This window comes from Morus notabilis, unplaced genomic scaffold, assembly GCF_000414095.1.
Source record: "Morus notabilis unplaced genomic scaffold, ASM41409v2 Scaffold630, whole genome shotgun sequence".
Lineage (NCBI taxonomy): Eukaryota > Viridiplantae > Streptophyta > Magnoliopsida > Rosales > Moraceae > Morus > Morus notabilis.
Genome location: NW_010365305.1, coordinates 533,284 through 550,916, shown reverse-complemented (window position 1 = coordinate 550,916; position 17,633 = coordinate 533,284). Strand labels below are relative to the sequence as shown.

Below are 17,633 nucleotides of genomic sequence, written 5' to 3'. Positions count from 1 at the left end.
TAATTGATTAATTTATTCGTGCATAAATTATTGTAATTTATAGAGTATTTTATAGTTTTATAAAAATTTTTGTTATACACGATCCGTTAGTTACATATTTCCTCGTCTGAAATCGTTTCGGAAACTAACACAAATATCATTATCTAAAAGAGTGTTGTTTGAACACATATTTAGGAGATCATGGATATTCAAAATAGAGAAGAAATGATGGACACAGTCTAAATAAGAGGACATTATTTAAATAAATAGTGAATTGTACCTTTCAATCCTTATTTACAAAATTTGATTGTCACATGAAAGTAAAAATACGTCCTATTAAAGCCGTTAAATATTTATATAAATATATTATATGTATAAAGGTCAGAATTGTTATTTAAGTAAAGTAAATTCAGATAACGATATAAATATAAATGAATTTTATACATGTAGAATTTGTATCATTCAATACATAATTTCTCAAATTCCTCTATCACTTAAATTTTTACTGTATCTGTACTAGTAGGGTCGATAAGCTAATTTTTGTGAATGTTTATTTGTGGGGATTGCATTTCTCAATTTCATATGGGTTGGTAATTTAATATTATCGTCTTTGTATTTGTTTCTTTATCATCTTTGTATTTGAATAATGTTGCATATTTGAGAATATTGTATTTATTAAGTTTTGTAATGAAATAATATAATCTTTATAAGGTATAATCATATGGGTTGGTAATTTAATATTTTCGTCTTTGTATTTGTTTCTTTATCGTCTTTGTATTTGTTTCTTTTCTGTCATTAATGCGTAATAAAATTTGAGAAAATGCAATATCATTGCTAGCTCTCGTGTGTGTTGTTAATTTGATAGCCATAAATAAGAGCGTACTAAACTTGCATTTATAATTTCTTTTCTTGCTCGAGGAAGTACGGGAAGAACTTGTCGAAAATCGCCTCCGTGTACATTACTTTTCCACCAACAGGTAGTTTGAATTCATTTATATCTTGCAGCATATTATCTAAAAATTTTATTGCTTGTTCATTCGTCACTGGAGCTTCATCTCATATTATAATTTTTTTTTATTGTAATAACTTTCTTAAACCCGATTGTTTTCAAATATTACATGTGATATTATTTTCTATTTGAAGTGGAAGTTTAAATCTTGAGTGAGCAGTAGCTAATGCAATTAAATTTTTAGATCTTATAATAGCAAATATTGCACGATATAAATATGTTTTTCCTTTGGACAAAACTTTTGCTAATATTAAACCATAAGCATATTTCTGTTTTTCAAATAATGTTGAAGCAGCTAATATATCTTCCTCAGATACATAATTGGATAATTCTTCATTGATTTCTTTCATAAGTCTATCATCATCAGATGAACTAGACTAAATAGTAATCGTTAAAGTTCTTTCCCATTGATTCTAACACGTAACCTAAATGTTGTAATACTTCATTTCATACGTCGAGTGAAGTTAGATTTAATTGTAAGTAATCTTCTGACATTGGGAGTTCAAATTTTTGCCATAATGTTTTCGGATTATTTAGTTCACATTATATACTAATATTGTCGTAAATAATCGACGTAATCTATATATAAAAATTGACATGAGGATGCTTCTTCTAGACTTGAAATTAAATAATTATCGCCTTTTAATAGTCTATGTAACAAAGCAGCTTCATGAAAAGAATTAATTAATTCCATTAAAAGAAAAAGAATTAGTTAAAATCGTGTTAGCAGTTTTTAAGTCTTTAAAAGAGGTGTTGCCCTTAACATGATTTAATAATAATCGTAAATAATATCTTTCTCCTCCCGCTGCGTTAAAACTAAAGATTCTTCCGATAACATTGCCTTTTTATCTTGAAGCCCAAATTTTTTCTTTTTTATTTCAAGTAAAATATTCTGAAAATTGTTTATATAATAAAGTTTTTGCCTTTTCATTTACTTTTATTCAATACAAAATATTCTGTTAGCATAGACTTTATTATTGGCAACAATATTATTAAGATTGTCTGATGCTTTGAATGTAATAAGTTGTTAAAATTCTAAATGTGATTGTAGTGTGATTACAGCATGATATACTTCATTTAAAGAGAAACCATAAATTCTCCATGTAGCTTCTGGTGGAGAAATCCATCTTGTTGATTGAAAATTTGTAATTCTATTTATATTTATATCGTTATCTGAATTTACTTGAATAACAATTCGACCATAACCTTTATATATACATTTATATAAATATTTAACGGCTTTAATAGTAAAGCATATTTCTACATTTATGTGATAATTCAATTTTGTTAGTAAATAAGGATTATGAGGTACAACCCACTGATTATTTTAATAATGTTCTCTTATTTTTACGGTGTGTCCATCATTTCTTCTTCTATATTTTCGATCTTCAATATTTCCCAAGTATATGTTTGAACAAAATTCTTTTGGATAATGATATCTGAATGTAGTATTTTTTTTTTTTTTTTCATACAAGTATAATTTGGATTTAAATTTCTACAAGGACAACGCATCATATGTTTAATAATAGTTGAATATTTTCATCCATATTTGAGATTGCAGCTACAACGATTCTATCAAAAGCTTCTGGTGTAATTATTTAGCATTGTTTTTTTAAAATAATAAAAAAATGAGCATGTGAAAGACCTCTTTTTTTAGAATTCAATAACATATGCATATGCAGCAACAATACCAAATATTTGTTTCTTAAATAATTCATGCTTTAATTCTTCTAACTTTGCTTAAATATCTGAGTAACCAAATCAGGTCTATATTGAGCTTCTTCTTATGTTTCTAATTCTTGTTTAATTTTATACCAATTAGGATTACATGTTACAGTTAAAAATATATCAGGTTTACCAAAATGTTGAACTAATGTTATAGCATCCATATATCGTTTATGCATGTCTCTTGAACCACAAATAAAAGATGCCAGTAAAATAAATATTTTCCCTATTTTAGAAGCTCTATTTTCACCAAGTTGAATACGGTCAATAATACCTTGGTATAATTCATATCGAATTTGACTTTAATTGTTTCTTAAAAAATCTAATCTTTGAGTTTCAAGTTCAACATACAGTATATTGTTGGGAAAGACGACCAGAATGTAATAATATAGATTTATCCATTGTTCTAATTTGTAATTGGTAACAAAATCTTTCTTTTTTGTTTTTGATACTCGAAGGAAACCCAAAAAAAAAAAGCCTCGGAATAATGAAATTATTTGAATTTAAACACGTAGGGAGAAAAAAATGTACTTGTAAGTAGTGTTAGAAGAACAGACGGTAGGCTTGCCTGAAGCCTGAAAATTTTCGGGCTCGGCAAGTAGGGCCCTAAGTCCGCCCGTCCAAGTTCTAGGTCGGGCTTGGGCTCGGGCATGCCGAAAATGAAGCAAAAAAACAAGCCTGCCGCCGTGGAAAACCCATTGCCCGAAGCCCGCCTGAGTGGCCCGCTCAAATTTTTTTTAATAATATTTGTTTTAATAGTATGTGTTGATTTTAATCTTAATTATAGTTTTTATATAACTGTTACAATAAATAACTTAATAATTATCTATATACAAATACAATTAATAAATAATATTATATATAATATATATACACAATATTATAAAAAATAAAACAAAGTATTAAAAAAATATATTAAATATTCAGGCAGCCCGGGTGGGCTTGGGCTGCCCGACCGGGCTTTGGGCAGCCAAGACCTGCCCGAAGCCCATTCAAGGTGGGGGTCGGGCTCGGGTGGGCAGCTTAAATTTTTCAGACAGACGGGCTCGGGTAACGGGCACAAATTCAATTTTTTCATACAGTCGCGGATAACCCATTCAAAGTTCAGCACTACCTGTAAGTTCATTTTGAGGTCGTTTCTCTGCAGACATTGCCTTTTGAGGATTGATCAATTGTTGATTTTGACAATGTTGTTCTCCTTTTTTTTTGTCCACTTCGATGCCAACCAACATTTCCATATGGAAATATATAGTGGAGGGTATTGTAGAGAATCATAGCATCCAAAATAGTTTTCAATTTTATGAGTGTATAGGGAATGAGAATAAACAATTATATCATAACCTTTATATTAATTCTGTGATATTATTATCTAATCAGATAGCTGCAACTTGCGACGCTAAAGGAGCATTGTATACTTTTTGATCTAATTCAGGATCACTTTTAATACAAATTGTATAACTCGGTAAGTTAGGTATATCTTTGAGATAATGGAAAAAAGAACCATGTGAATTAATTTTTAATATATCTACTATTTTACTTACAATTGAAGCATTAAATTAGGAGAATTATAAATTCGATTTTCTATTTGATGTTCAGTATCATAGAAATATAATTATAAATTACTTGGATGATTATTTGTTGGAATAAGTTCGTCAAGGTAATGATAAATTTGTCCTTGAACTCCAAACTATAAACACCTTTATATTGTTTACATAATTCTTAATTATATCTAACAGTTGAAAATGATGTTCTAAAAACATAAGATGTAATATGATATATATTATTTATTTAAAGAAAAGAGTTTATTCATTATTTTATGTGCATATATTGAATATTTTATGAATATCATTGAAAATTTTATGATTATTTATGTAACCTTATATATTGTATATAAGTGTTATATGCTAGATGATAATATTTAAGGATTATAATCAAAACAATGCTCGTAATGAATTTAATTAAAGTTAAAGATAATATTTAATTAAATTACTAATTAGACATGATAATTGGAGTTTATTGAATGTCTTTCCCTCTAAAAATGGTAGTCAGACACTAATTGTCAAAACATTAATTGATTGGAGGCAATAAAGAGGGAAAGAAATGAAGAGCAAATCTGTATATATAACGGGTTTTGCTAAATTTTTGTTTTCTTTTTCTTTTTTGGTTGGAATGAGTTTATTAAATTAATAGATTTTTTCATGTAGAGGATAGATTCTTTCTTGAATTTTGTATTATGCCTTTATTTTTTTAATGGTGAAGATTTTTACCAAATATTATTAACGGTGAAATTTGTACTAGATAATGGTGAAGATTTTTACCAAATCTTATTAACGGTGAAATTTGTACTGGATATTACTTCAGAAAAAGAGTATTTTTTGCCTAGAATACCATTTATACTGAATAAAAATAAAAAATACCCATTTCCTTTTAAATGAACTCAATTTCTTGTACGACTAAGTTTTGCAATGACAAATATTGATAAAGTTCAAAGACAAACTTTAAAATTTCTTTGGTATATATCTTACAAAACGAGTTTTGTAAATTATATGTTATCAAGAGCTAAAAAAGCTGAATGTATTAAAATTCTTACTATACCAGAATATATTGATAAAAGTACATTATTTCTTGCATTATCAAGAGCTAAAAGGGATGAATTTATTAAAATTCTTAGTAGACCGGAATATATTGATAAAAGTACATCTCGCTCAATACGAGCTAAAGGACAATAAACTCTAACGACTCAAAAATACAATAATATGTTTTTTCTTTAGTACGTTCAAATTACAATATGTTGCTTGTTACGTACATAACAGTAAACCTTTAAAAAAAAATGCGACAGTAAACTTGTTATCACAATTAAAACGTCGTTTATTGTGAGAAACGACATGTAGCTCCTACAGTAATGGCAAAATTGCATGAAATATTTCCGAGTAGTTTTTATTTTTAAACGACTGGTCGCCTCATCGCTTGAGGATAGTCTTCTTTTAATACTATTACTATAAACGAAATCTGCATGTCGTTTTTATCAACTAACAAACAAACAACAGAGTTTCAAGGGATAATGAACATGGTTTATCGAGCAAACGACATTCTTTGCATTTTTTTAGAAAGAATCCTTTGCAATCTGCAACGTTATTTCAGAATCTCCGACTTCTCGCTCAATGAATAGGTCAAACCACTTGTATACCCTTCGATCTCCAATCCTATTTAGATGTTTCAAATTATGTCTAATAATTATGTCACGTTCAAACACTAATACATGTAAAAGGCAACTATATAATTTTTTAATTTTTTAAAATGCTATGGCATAACATTTAGTTAGACGCGATCTAAACATACTTTACAGTCTGTTAGTTTACTAATCCATCCCAAAAGCTTAAGCTGTTAGGAGGTAGGCCAACAATAGTTTTATACTTTAACACTCCCCCTCACGTGTGGGCTGGACAATGGACAATCGTGTGGGTAAATTAATTGAAAACCCCAACCCGTGAATATTTAAGCCCGAGATATATTAAAGACCCGACACATGATAATTTTAAATGGGGATAAAAAGTGCAATTACGGGGGTTTGAACTCAGGACCTCCCGCTCTGATACCATGTTAGTTTACCAATCCATCCCAAAAACTTAAGCTGCTTGGAGGTGGGCCAACAATAGTTTTATACTTTAACACTCCCCCTCACGTGTGGGCTGGACAATGGGCAATCGTGTGGGTAAATTAATTGAAAAGCCCAACACGTGAATATTTAAGCCCGAGATATATTAAAGACCCGACACATGATAATTTTAAATGGGGATAAATAGTGCAATTACGGGGGTTTGAACTCAGGACCTCCCGCTCTGATACCATGTTAGTTTACCAATCCATCCCAAAACTAACATGGTATGGGAGTGTTAAAGTATAAAACTATTGTTGACCCACCTCCTAATAGTTTAAGCTTTTGGGATGGATTGGTAAACTAATATGGTATCAGAGCGGGAGGTCCTGAGTTCAAACCCCCGTAATTGCACTCTTTATCCCTATTTAAAATTGTCATCACGTGTTGGGTCTTTAATATATCTCAGGCTTAAATATTCACGTGTTGGGCTTTCCAATTAATTTACCCACACGATTACCCATTGTCCAGGCTACACATGAGGGGGAGTGTTAAAGTATAAAATTATTGTTGGCCTACCTCCTAACAGCTTAAGCTTTTGGGATGGATTGGTAAACTAACATGGTATGGGAGTGTTAAAGTATAAAATTATTGTTGGCCTACCTCCTAACAGCTTAAGCTTTTGGGATGGATTGGTAAACTAACATGGTATCAGAGCGGGAGGTCCTGAGTTCAAACCCCCGTAACACGAGTAATTTTAATAAAAGATTCTACTGATATAATTGCAATTACATCACTAAAAAAAATTGCATCTGCTTAAACATATAATAAAACTGTGCTTCCAATTACATCTCCTAACAAGAAAAATATTATTTATACCAATTAAAAATAAGTAACAAAGTGGGATAAATCTTCCTTTAATATTGAGGTTTAGAGTTCAAATCCCCTACTTCCAATTTAAAAAAAAAAAAAATCAAACAAATACTAATCGGAGGTTACCCTGGAATCGTCCGAGACTGATTAGGAAATGTAAGCTGCAGTTTCACATGATAAGTGGCATCAACAATGTCCGACGGTTCATGCGAGATTGTTGTCGTTTGAGCAACAACAGCAACTCCACGTGCAAAAGCAAAAGAGCCAGTTCCACCCACCACAGTGAGTTCCTCGGTGTCTTTGTGAGCAATATGTTTAGCCTCAACACTAAGACTACCAGAATACTTAGGCGTGTCAAAACTAAGATACAAAATGTTGAAATCCGAGTGAGCAAAGTGCTCCACCGGGATTATGAAGCCCTGCGCTTTTCCGACTACCCGCGAGGTGTTCTCGGGGCCCTCGGTCAGTGTCCAGTGGAAGACGAGAGCGCCAGCATCCTCCGATTGCGCCACCACAGGCTGCGTGGCGTAGCTGCTGCCTATATGTACTGGCTGCTGGATATACAAGGACAAGGCTATCCAAGGCGGCTTTGTGTGGTCATTCTTTGTCAATATGTTATGGCCGGGTGTTGGTGAAAACAAAGCCAAGAGAACAACTACCAATAAAGCTAACAAGACCGAAGAGCAGAAAATGATCCTAGCCCACATCATGTGTCGAATGAGTATTGTTATGATCAAGTCTTTGGCGCGTTAAATTCTTTAAGAAACCATCTAATGGACATTTTGGACTTTTAACATCTTTTGGCCACCTAAACCACCTTTTGCGGCTCCTTAACTAACCCAAATAGAACTATTTTTGTACTAATATGGCCGTTCTAATTGGGGAAAAAAATCCACATTTTTAATCAAATTGTTTTAAGCTGAAGATGTCATTAAAGGATGGGAGGTGTGGCTTTCCATTCCTTCTTTCTCGTACTAACTCCACTACGCCATCAAATTAATTGCAGTTGGACATGGAATTTGATTCAACCACTTTCCTCTAGACGACTTCCTTGCCAAACGTTCTAAAACTACGAGCCCATCAATAACCAGAATTGTTTCCTATTAATTTAAAAAGACAAGAAGCAGTGGGAAGATATTCTCAGCCCCCGAATCGTTCTTCCTATGGAAAAACTCTTTTGTTTACAAATACAAATTTGTTGATAATTTTGAATCAAGCCATCAAAGTTTGCTTATAACAGTATGTAATTCTCATATAAAATATAAAGGTTTTTAACACGCTTATGACAGTATAATTCACGAGATTAAATATTCCAACACGCTTTTTCTAACTGCAAAAAATTATGAATCTTCAAACTCATAAACTCATTGGGCAAGTACAAAAGGCTTAGCTATTTAAATCCCCCATCCATCCAACCAAAAAAAGGAAAAGAAAGGGTGGGTGCATAATCAACATTGAGCAAGTCCAGTTGGAAGCAACCAAGTAAGCATCTAACTGAGATTGAAACGAACAAATACCCACTAACTGCCTCTAGGTCCGGTTCCTCCATTCGATACAAAGAAGTGGAAGCTCACTACTAAAAACACTAAATTCAACTTATCAAGGGCTTGGCCTTGCGCAGATGGCCCATGCTATTGACAAGATCCTTGCGGGTACACACAGGGAACATATTTATGTTCTTGAGAACTTTCAGCCGCCATAAGACATATGGGAAACTCAGCTGATCACGAGAAGTGAAACGAACCACCTCGTTGAACCATAGGCACATATACAGATTAGTCAAAGACGTATGTTCCCTTACTATGACTGAAGCTTCCGAAAGAGCTGCACAGGCCAACAACGTGATTATTATTGAGCACATGAACATTCTTGTTGTTTAGCTGCTAAGCCTTGCACATTGTATATATATGCAGAGAAGGTAAATTTCAGAAAAGATGGACACTAATAGGGTGATTGAAAAGGGGCAAGCAAAATTTATGCATATAGGCAAAACCATCAGAAGCAAGAACTGAACTTGACTCTTGGATAAATCAATAATAATCACTAGCCTTTCTCTCTGAGAGTATAAGAAAAAACTATGGGAAATGAATGTTTCTGCAGAAAATGAAGTTGGTCTAGAATATTGCTAATTCAGACAGAATATAATCCCCAAAAAAAAACATAAGAATGCTAGATCACTCTAGTTTACCTTTCTTTCCAGTTCTGTAAATGTATTTATTAGCACAAACAAGTCAGAACCCGGGAATAGCAAATTGAAATACCTTTCTTCCCATTAAACCTTTTGTCCTCCGGGAGTCCATCATGGCGGTACCGAGTCAATTGCACCTCCACTTCTTCTGGTCCAGCCTTGTTTTTCTTGACAACAGCCTTTGCCTCATCATATACACTACTGCGAGCTCCATGTTCTGAAATTGCGAGTACAGAATTTGTACGCCAAAGAAGGGCTTCCAAAACACCCAAAGGATCCCTCCTAAATTGGGACTTTGAATCTACCCAAATGGAATATCTTGCATGAGGAAAAAGACGATGTCCCAACATCTGATGCCAGTAAAAATAAAATAACATATCAAACACAATTCCAATTTTGATTTTCGGCAACTAAATGAAAGACAGAGTAGTTGTTACATGGCAAACAATACAATCACATTAACTGAGAATACAGATTCTTTTTACATCACGTCACACTACTCATTATTATTGGTTAGTGTCTCCTACTTTTCAGTTTAGGAATTGTTACCTTTGGAATTTTTCCATTTAGCCTTTGATCTGAGAAAGGAAGATTTCTAACGACAATAATGCGCCATTTCCCAATAAATCCGTCCTCCCCAATTCTATGTCCAGCCAGTTCCTGTGTAGCTAGAGTGATTTCATCCCAAAATGCAACATAGCATACCTGCAGCAATCAACAACAACTTGACAAACTTAAGAATTGCTCACTTCTATAGCTAACATTGCAACGGCACCGGAAACTAGAAATTATACCTTCCTAAGCGATGCTTGTGACATTCCAATAGGTTGATAAAGATCATCTCCGCCACCAAATACACAAGTAGAGACCACAACTTTACAACTTAACATGTAATCTCTATCTTCATTATAAATCTTAAACCCTCCATTTTCACTGTAGAAACCGCAGTGTACTGCAGTTGTGTCATTTACCTGAAGATGTAAAAACAAAAACCATGCTTTATACTAGAAAAGTAGATATTATACTGCAAAATCCACAAAAGTCCTTGTAATTCCTTCTTAAGCATTAACATCATAATGATCATACAATAAATTAACCAAAACCTGAGCACATGAGCAACGCAGCTTATAACCTTGAAACTAGTCTCTCTCCAATATAGAGTCTGGTTTCCGGTGAACAAATTGAATCTTGTGGCTTGAGTATCTTGTCTAGATAGAACATCATTATTCCCTCCAAGAAATTCCGTATCATTCTCCGATATGTAAATCACTTTATTAACAGGACTATTAGATTCTTTGCTCGAAGGTACATCCAAATTCTCAAGTTCCTCGAGTGGTAGAATTTTCAAACAACCTGAGAATTCAAATTTTCAAAACCTAAAAACAAAAATTGGAAAATTTTTCAAAAATGGAAAGAAATTAGCAAGGAAAATCGAATTTGTGCACTTACGTTCTCTGACGCCGCCAACAACACGAGTTGTGGGATCAAGCCGATTCAAATTGCCTTCCGGTTTCTTCTCCAAACTCGGATTCTTAGTCGAACTGAGTTCAGAATGAGTCACGGTCGGCGTTTTACCGAGTTCTGGTTTCTCCAGCGGAGTGGATTTTCTTCCGATGGAGGCCTCGAAGAGAAGCAAGCAAGCGGCTGGGAGAAAGATCATCAGCATCCAGTACCTCACGAGTTTCCTGACGATCCAGCGAACCAACTCGCTGCCATTGTTGCGGTGACCAGGCTTCTTGCGCTTCTTGCGGACTCGGGGCCGGGCGCGACCACCGAGTTCGTCCGAGTCGTCGTCGGAGATGGAGATCGAGACGCTGTTATTGTGGAACATGGAAAAGGATGATTCAAGTTTAGGAGAAAGGGATTAAGATTAAATTTCGGAAAATGGGAGATTTCCGAGACGAGGGTGATTTACAAAATTTTAATCCTCCTCCTCCTATGCTTTACGGTTAAATTCCAGTCACTGAGCTGTGAGCCTGTGATAAGTTTAAGGTCGTATTTTCCAGCATTTCAATGGATGGAAAAAAAAAAATTGACTTTCACCGATAATCTAGACTATCGGTCTTTATTTTTTCGATGTTAAATTTGTATTAAAATTTATTTTTTAATATATTTTTTTAAATTGACGTGATTTTTACATTGACAATAAAAATTGAAACTACATTAATACGGATTACCACATAATCTCTAATTTTTTTTGTCATTTTTTTTATCTATTCCCATCTCTCAAGTCCAAATAGGTTTTCTTTTTAAGTTTTTTTTTTTTCTTTTTCCTCCCTTATCTTTTTTTATTTCATCTTTTAACCTTTAATTTTTATATATTTTGTACACATGTCTCATTTAAATACTTTTACAATTATTTAAAATATTATTCTTTTTAATTATCCTATTAAATTAATTTATTCTTAAATGTGTCTTTATATAAACATCTTTTATTTATAATCCTTATAAATTTCACTTCAGTTGTAAAACATTTCTCATAAGTATTTTCTTAATTTTTTTGTCTTTTCTTTTTGGTCTTTTGTTTTTAGGTCTTTTGTTTTAGGTCTTTTCTCTTACTTTTATCTTTATTTCTTTTATCATTTCTTTTTTCTTCCTCTTTTTTTCCCTCGACAATTTGTATAACCGTTGTTTTATATGAGTCAAGCACGCGAAACTCTTGTTTTTGACTAGTATACTACTAAATCTCAAAACGGTGAAACTTTTTTTCTTTTTGCCTTTTTTTCTTTTTAAGTTTTTATTCGGTTATGTTTGTCCCTTTTAATCGTCTTTATATCCACTCGTGGCCAACATATATAGCTTAGGGATAATAATTTTACCCGTTAACTCATTTATTCGTAGGAACTTGACTCAAACGGGAGAGAAAGAATCCGGTTTAAAAGTACGGGTTATACACATATTAAAACTTTAACCTGTCATGGGTCACGAAGCAAGAACGGGCTGAAAGGTCCTTGACTCTATTCCTTGTTTAGCCACACCGTTTAATTATATCATATTATAAAGCTATATATATTGTGTATAATATGTTATAATATATAATTATAAGTATAATATATTACATAGTATATATGAAAATTTACAATATTTTTCTTTTATTAATTTTAACTTCATGTATTATATAGTTGTGTTGATTAATTATTTATTTTATGGTGAAATTAACTAATCAGGTAAATAGAACACTGCGAGTACTTTAAAATCGTGATAGAAAATCCACCCCATACCTCATTAACTTATGAAAATTTATTTTTGAAACTCTATAAGCCATGTAGATATAATCTTTATCACTTTCTATTAGGCATTTATTGTTTAATTAATCTATTATATTTAATTACACTTTAATTAAAATAAATTTAAAAAATTAAATGAACATAAATGCACTTGTCTTGCACATGCAGTTTTTGCTTTTTTTTTTTTTTTTATATAAGTAAAATTCTTCCTCCAAGAAGCACTAATCAAAAGTATATTTTATAGATAACAAATAAATTTTTTTTATAACGCTTCTATATCATGAATCTAATAATATAAAAGAGTCAAAACTCTTTTCTACTGTTTTTTTTAAAGCTTTTTTATCTTTATTTTTTTGAATTTCTTTTGTTTTTTAAAAATGTATTTTTTCTTACTTTACTCTATGAGAATAATTTTTTGCATGTGTTCCTATTTTATTTTTAATTAGTAAAATAATTTTCTTCAAATATGTCCATAGTTAATTTTTTTGTCAATTCTTATTTTTGACATATTTCTTTTTCTAACAATAGATAAAAGAGTAAAAGCTCTTTTCTATGAGGCTGTCACGTGGTAACCCTTCCACTTACTTTTTTTTTTCCTTTTTTATCTTTGTTTGTTTGTGAATTCTTTTATATTTTAATTTCTTTGTGTGTTTTAAAAAAAAATATTTTTCCTCACTTTATTCCTAAGAGAGTATTTTTTTTACATGTGTTCTTATTTTATTTTTTATTAGCAAAATAATTTTATTCCAATGTGACACATTTCTTTTTAACATAAATTTAAAATCTTTAAATGGTTGTATAAAGGAATTTCTCATTATTCGGTAAACAATACACTCTTCGATTGTCTCCAACATGACAATACATGCAGAGCATGTTACAAAACTAGTAATTATTATAAGTATTAATATTTATTTTTGTGTATTTTACATTACTCTTTACACAATCTCACAACAATTACTAATATAAAAATGACTCCAATTCTATTTATGAATGGTTTTTAATTTATCTTTAACATACATAAAAGAGTCAAAGAAGGTTAGGTCTCTATTTGAAAAAAAAAAGAAGAAGGTTAGCTCTCCTTTGACCACATGTCAACCCCACTTTTTTCTTTCCTTTTTTTTTTTTGGGTTTTTGTTTTTGGCTTTTTAGTTTTTTGCTTCATATGTGGGTTTTTCTTCTTCTTTTTTTTTTCCCTTACTTAAAGCTCTTATATATTTTATTTTTATTATGTGTCCTTCTCAAATATTTTTTCCTTTTTGCTTAAATATTTTATACAGTTTATTTTTATTATTGGCTTTTTAAATTACTTTTCACCACTTTGCTTCTATTAAATAAATTTTTTCAAATGTATCCGTACTTTTTTTTTTACTATTTTGTTCCTTGTCAAAAACCCATGTACATTTTAATTCTCTTTTAATGTGTTTTTTGAAATAAATTTTTTCTTCTCTTGATTCTATTAAATATATTAGTCTGAATTTGTCCCTACTTAATTTTTTTTTTCGTGTAATTCTTATTATATCAAAGGTGATTCTTATAATGTTTTTTTAATTAGCTCGCTCAAACAATTGTTTCTCAAGTATGTCTCTTTAACCAGTGTTTGGCGACATGTCAACCCCTCTTTTCTCCTTCATTTTTTTTTTTTTGTTTTTGCTTTTTACTTCTTTGTTTTCTATTTGGGTTTTTTTTTTTTTTTTTTTTTTTTTCCCCTTTTGCTTAAAGCTCATATACAGTTTATTTTTATCATGTGTCTTTCTGAAATATTTCTTTAATCACTTTGTTTCTATTAAATTAATTTCTTTCAAATGTATCTTTACATCATTTTTTTTCCTTGTCTAAGACTCATGTACTTTTTAATTCTCTTTTGATGTACTTTTTTGAAACAGTTTTTTCCGTCTATTGTTCCTATAAAATAAATTAATATGAATGTGTTCCTACTTAATTTTTTCGTGTAATACTTATTATATCAAAAGTAATTCTTGTAAATAATTTTTTAACCGACTCACTAAAACAATTGTTTTTCAAATGTCTCTTTTAAATAGTCTTTTCACTTAACCCTTCAATTATTGTTTTCTCAAAATATCTTTTTGTTCCCCTAATATGTTACTCACTATGTTTTCTTGAATATATCCCTATTAGGCTATTTAAACAAATTTTTTTATTTTTTTTTTGGGGGTTTTTTTTTTTTTTTTTTTTTTTTTTTTTTTTTTCATGTATCCCGGGTTATTAACTTTGTCGTTTGAGTTACCGCTAAAATATTTTTCTTTTATACAAGTTTTAATTGTCTATACATAGATATTCAACCAAACAAATATTTTGATTGGAACATTTATAAAATTCTTAATACATATATATAGATAAAATGCCATAACACTCATCTTTGTCTCTAGTTTTAATGTGACTAGACTTTTTAGTCCTTTTTTTTTGCTTTTTTTATAAAAATTTTTATTTTAGTTTTCCCTTTTGTATACTGCCTTTTCCTTAATTTTTCTCTTTTTAATATTATATCTTAAGATGTATTCCATTAAAATAATATTTTCTTTTTTCAATGTACCCTTACTTAGATATATTTTTCCTTTTAATTTGTGCACCTTAATTAATTTTCTATTTGATTTGTACTAAACATGATCTACTAAACTATTCCATTCTATTTAAATATAATGGGTTTCTTAACGAGAGAGACGGAACGTGTGAAACTAAATTTTAAATCTACATATTTAAAAAATATAACATATTGAATATTCACGCGTTACACATGCGAATGAGAATGGATAAGAGGCTGCAGGATTAATGTGAGGCAATAAGGATGACTACATTTCAAGGAGCGAAGTCCATTGTTTCAACTAGTCTATCTATATAATAAAAGTGTCAAAATTCACTGCCATTTCAACCAAAACGACAACGTTTTTGGTTGAAATGGCTGCCCCACTACCCCGTTTTCCCCCCTCCCCCTTTTTTTTTTTTTTTTTTTATCAAATCCTTCTTTTAGTTTTTTGTTTTTGTTTTTTACTCTAAAGTTTATTTGTTTTTTTCATTTTAGTCCTTCTTTTGATATTTTTTTACTTTTGTCCTGAAATTTTATTTTTATCATTCATTTTCGTTCTTTTTACCTTTAAAATTTTTTATTCTTCATTTTGGCACTTTTTGGACCATTTTCTTTTTATTTTCGCCCTGAAATTTTATTTTTTCTGTTATGGTTCTTTTGCCCTAAAAACCTATTTATTCCTTTATTTTAGTCCCTTTTTTTTAATCTTTTTTTATTCTTGTCCTGAAAGAGCCAAACTTATTTTTATTTGGGGCTATCACGTGGTAATCCTTCTTCCTATCCTATTTTTTCTTTTCTTTTTTTCCCCTTCATTCCTTACTTTCTTTTATCTTTGTTTTTTTATTTTTTAAATGTTTTTCTCTTTCTTCTTTTTGTTACTGTTTTTTACATTTTAATTTTTTACGTGTGCTTTGTAAAAATATAAGTTTTTCTCACTTTCTTCTATAAAAATAATTTCTTTCGCACGTCTCTCTATTTAATTTTTTTAATAATGTTTTAAAATAATTTCCTTGTGTTCCTATTTAATTATATTTCATGTAAATCCTATTATTTCAAAAATTATTTTTATACGTATTTTTTATACTATATCTCCTTCTTTTAATTTACAGTTGAATAATATAAGGGACACGAACTTAAATCTCAACTTTTGTGTACCAATCGATATGACATGTGAGTTGTCATTTTTTTATTGGTATATGCAACCTCTTATTATTAATTGATGTAACAATATTTTAAACACGCACTAATATAAAACTGACAATTCATATGTCACGTCAGTTGGTACACAAGAGTTAAAATTTGAGTTGGTGTCCTTAATATTATTCTTTACAACTACATGAATCTTTTATACTATTAAGTGATTAGAATTGAAAACGAGTATTGTTTCAACTGAATTTTCTTTATAAAAAAACTTATTTTTAAAATAAATTATAAAAATACTTAAATAGTTGTACAAATGAATTTATCATCATCCTGTAAATAATGAAGAGTGCTAAACAAGTTCTCAAAAGTAGTATAAATTTAAAACGCAAGCTCGTTGATTTTAAATTTTGTTGTCCATTAGGTAAGGAAACGACATTAATTTCCCATTGCAAAAGCGTATGGCCTTTATGTTCTTTATGGAGTCGCTAAGGCTTAGTCATCAAAGCGCCCTTTAGCTTGTATGTTGGGTGCAAGAAAATGAAAAGACGACTCAATTATTTTGTTTGGTTGATCAGCAAAAGAATTATTTTGTTTGGTTGAGCAGCAAAAGAATTATTCTGTTTGGTTGAATTTTATTCAATGAGAAATCAATATTGCCAAAAGTAGTTTTGAACTTTTCTCTTTTACATTTAGTAAATACCAATTCGATTATTCTATTCGAAAAACAATCCAAACGGAATGATTTTCAATTTGGTGGGATTATCGTTATCACCAAAGATACATATATGAGATATTTAGGCAATATGCAAGTTTGATTGACTTTTATCATGAGTACTAAAACTATTACAAAGTATACTACAGTAACATTATTTAATTTTTGTGTTTTGATCAAAATTATGCTTTTACTTTTGTGTATTTGATTCAATATTTTAGATTTTGTGAGATTTTTTATGTATATATTTGTGATTTTTATAAATTTTACGATTTTTAAGTATTTTTAGCTATGACATTCTTTACAATAATTTATGTCCCGTGACATATTTCAATATGAATCTAAAACCTGTGATATTCCTGTCAAGTGCCCTACATATATAGTTTATTTATTTTTCATATCGTAATAGTATCTCAAATATAGTGTTAAACTATGTCAATACGAAACATTAATGTTGGAGTAGAAAAATCACTCTTCAAATATAGTTTTAATTGATATATTCACTTTGTTATTGTATTACGTCGCATTTTTTCGTTCAACATAAAAAATATGTAGTATTGACATTGAAAGAAAAGTAGTTGTTATTAATTTAGAAGAAAGAAACAGCTATTGCTTTGTGAAAGAAAATTAAGTTAAAACA

At 30.3% G+C, this 17,633-nt stretch overlaps 2 protein-coding genes across 2 annotated transcripts; both read right to left on the bottom strand.

Moving 5' to 3' along the window:
* Nucleotides 1-7,303: 7,303 nt before the first annotated feature.
* On the bottom strand, nt 7,304-7,888 carry LOC112093482 (dirigent protein 20). Its single transcript, XM_024172016.1, has one exon. It carries the CDS (start codon nt 7,886-7,888, stop codon nt 7,304-7,306), a length of 585 nt encoding a protein of 194 aa, XP_024027784.1.
* Nucleotides 7,889-8,407: 519 nt separating this feature from the next.
* Nucleotides 8,408-11,369, bottom strand: LOC21404106. The gene is made up of 6 exons (XM_024172003.1): nt 10,819-11,369; nt 10,502-10,722; nt 10,164-10,340; nt 9,919-10,074; nt 9,443-9,719; nt 8,408-9,005 (listed from the first exon to the last, which is right to left on the bottom strand). Exons 1-6 carry the CDS (start codon nt 11,198-11,200, stop codon nt 8,773-8,775), a joined length of 1,446 nt encoding a protein of 481 aa, XP_024027771.1. The 5' UTR covers nt 11,201-11,369; the 3' UTR covers nt 8,408-8,772.
* Between the last annotated feature and the right edge of the window lie 6,264 nt (nt 11,370-17,633).

Excerpts from the sequence above, each read along its gene's own strand:
- LOC112093482 (XM_024172016.1), bottom strand. The coding sequence starts at position 7,888 with ATGTGGGCTAGGATCATTTTCTGCTCTTCGGTCTTGTTAGCTTTATTG.
- LOC21404106 (XM_024172003.1), bottom strand. The coding sequence starts at position 11,200 with ATGTTCCACAATAACAGCGTCTCGATCTCCATCTCCGACGACGACTCG. Across the intron at positions 10,341-10,501 it reads GGAGAGAGACTAGTTTCAAG|GTAAATGACACAACTGCAGT; the intron begins GTTATAAGCTGC and ends TTACATCTTCAG. Across the intron at positions 9,720-9,918 it reads TAAATGGAAAAATTCCAAAG|ATGTTGGGACATCGTCTTTT; the intron begins GTAACAATTCCT and ends TACTGGCATCAG.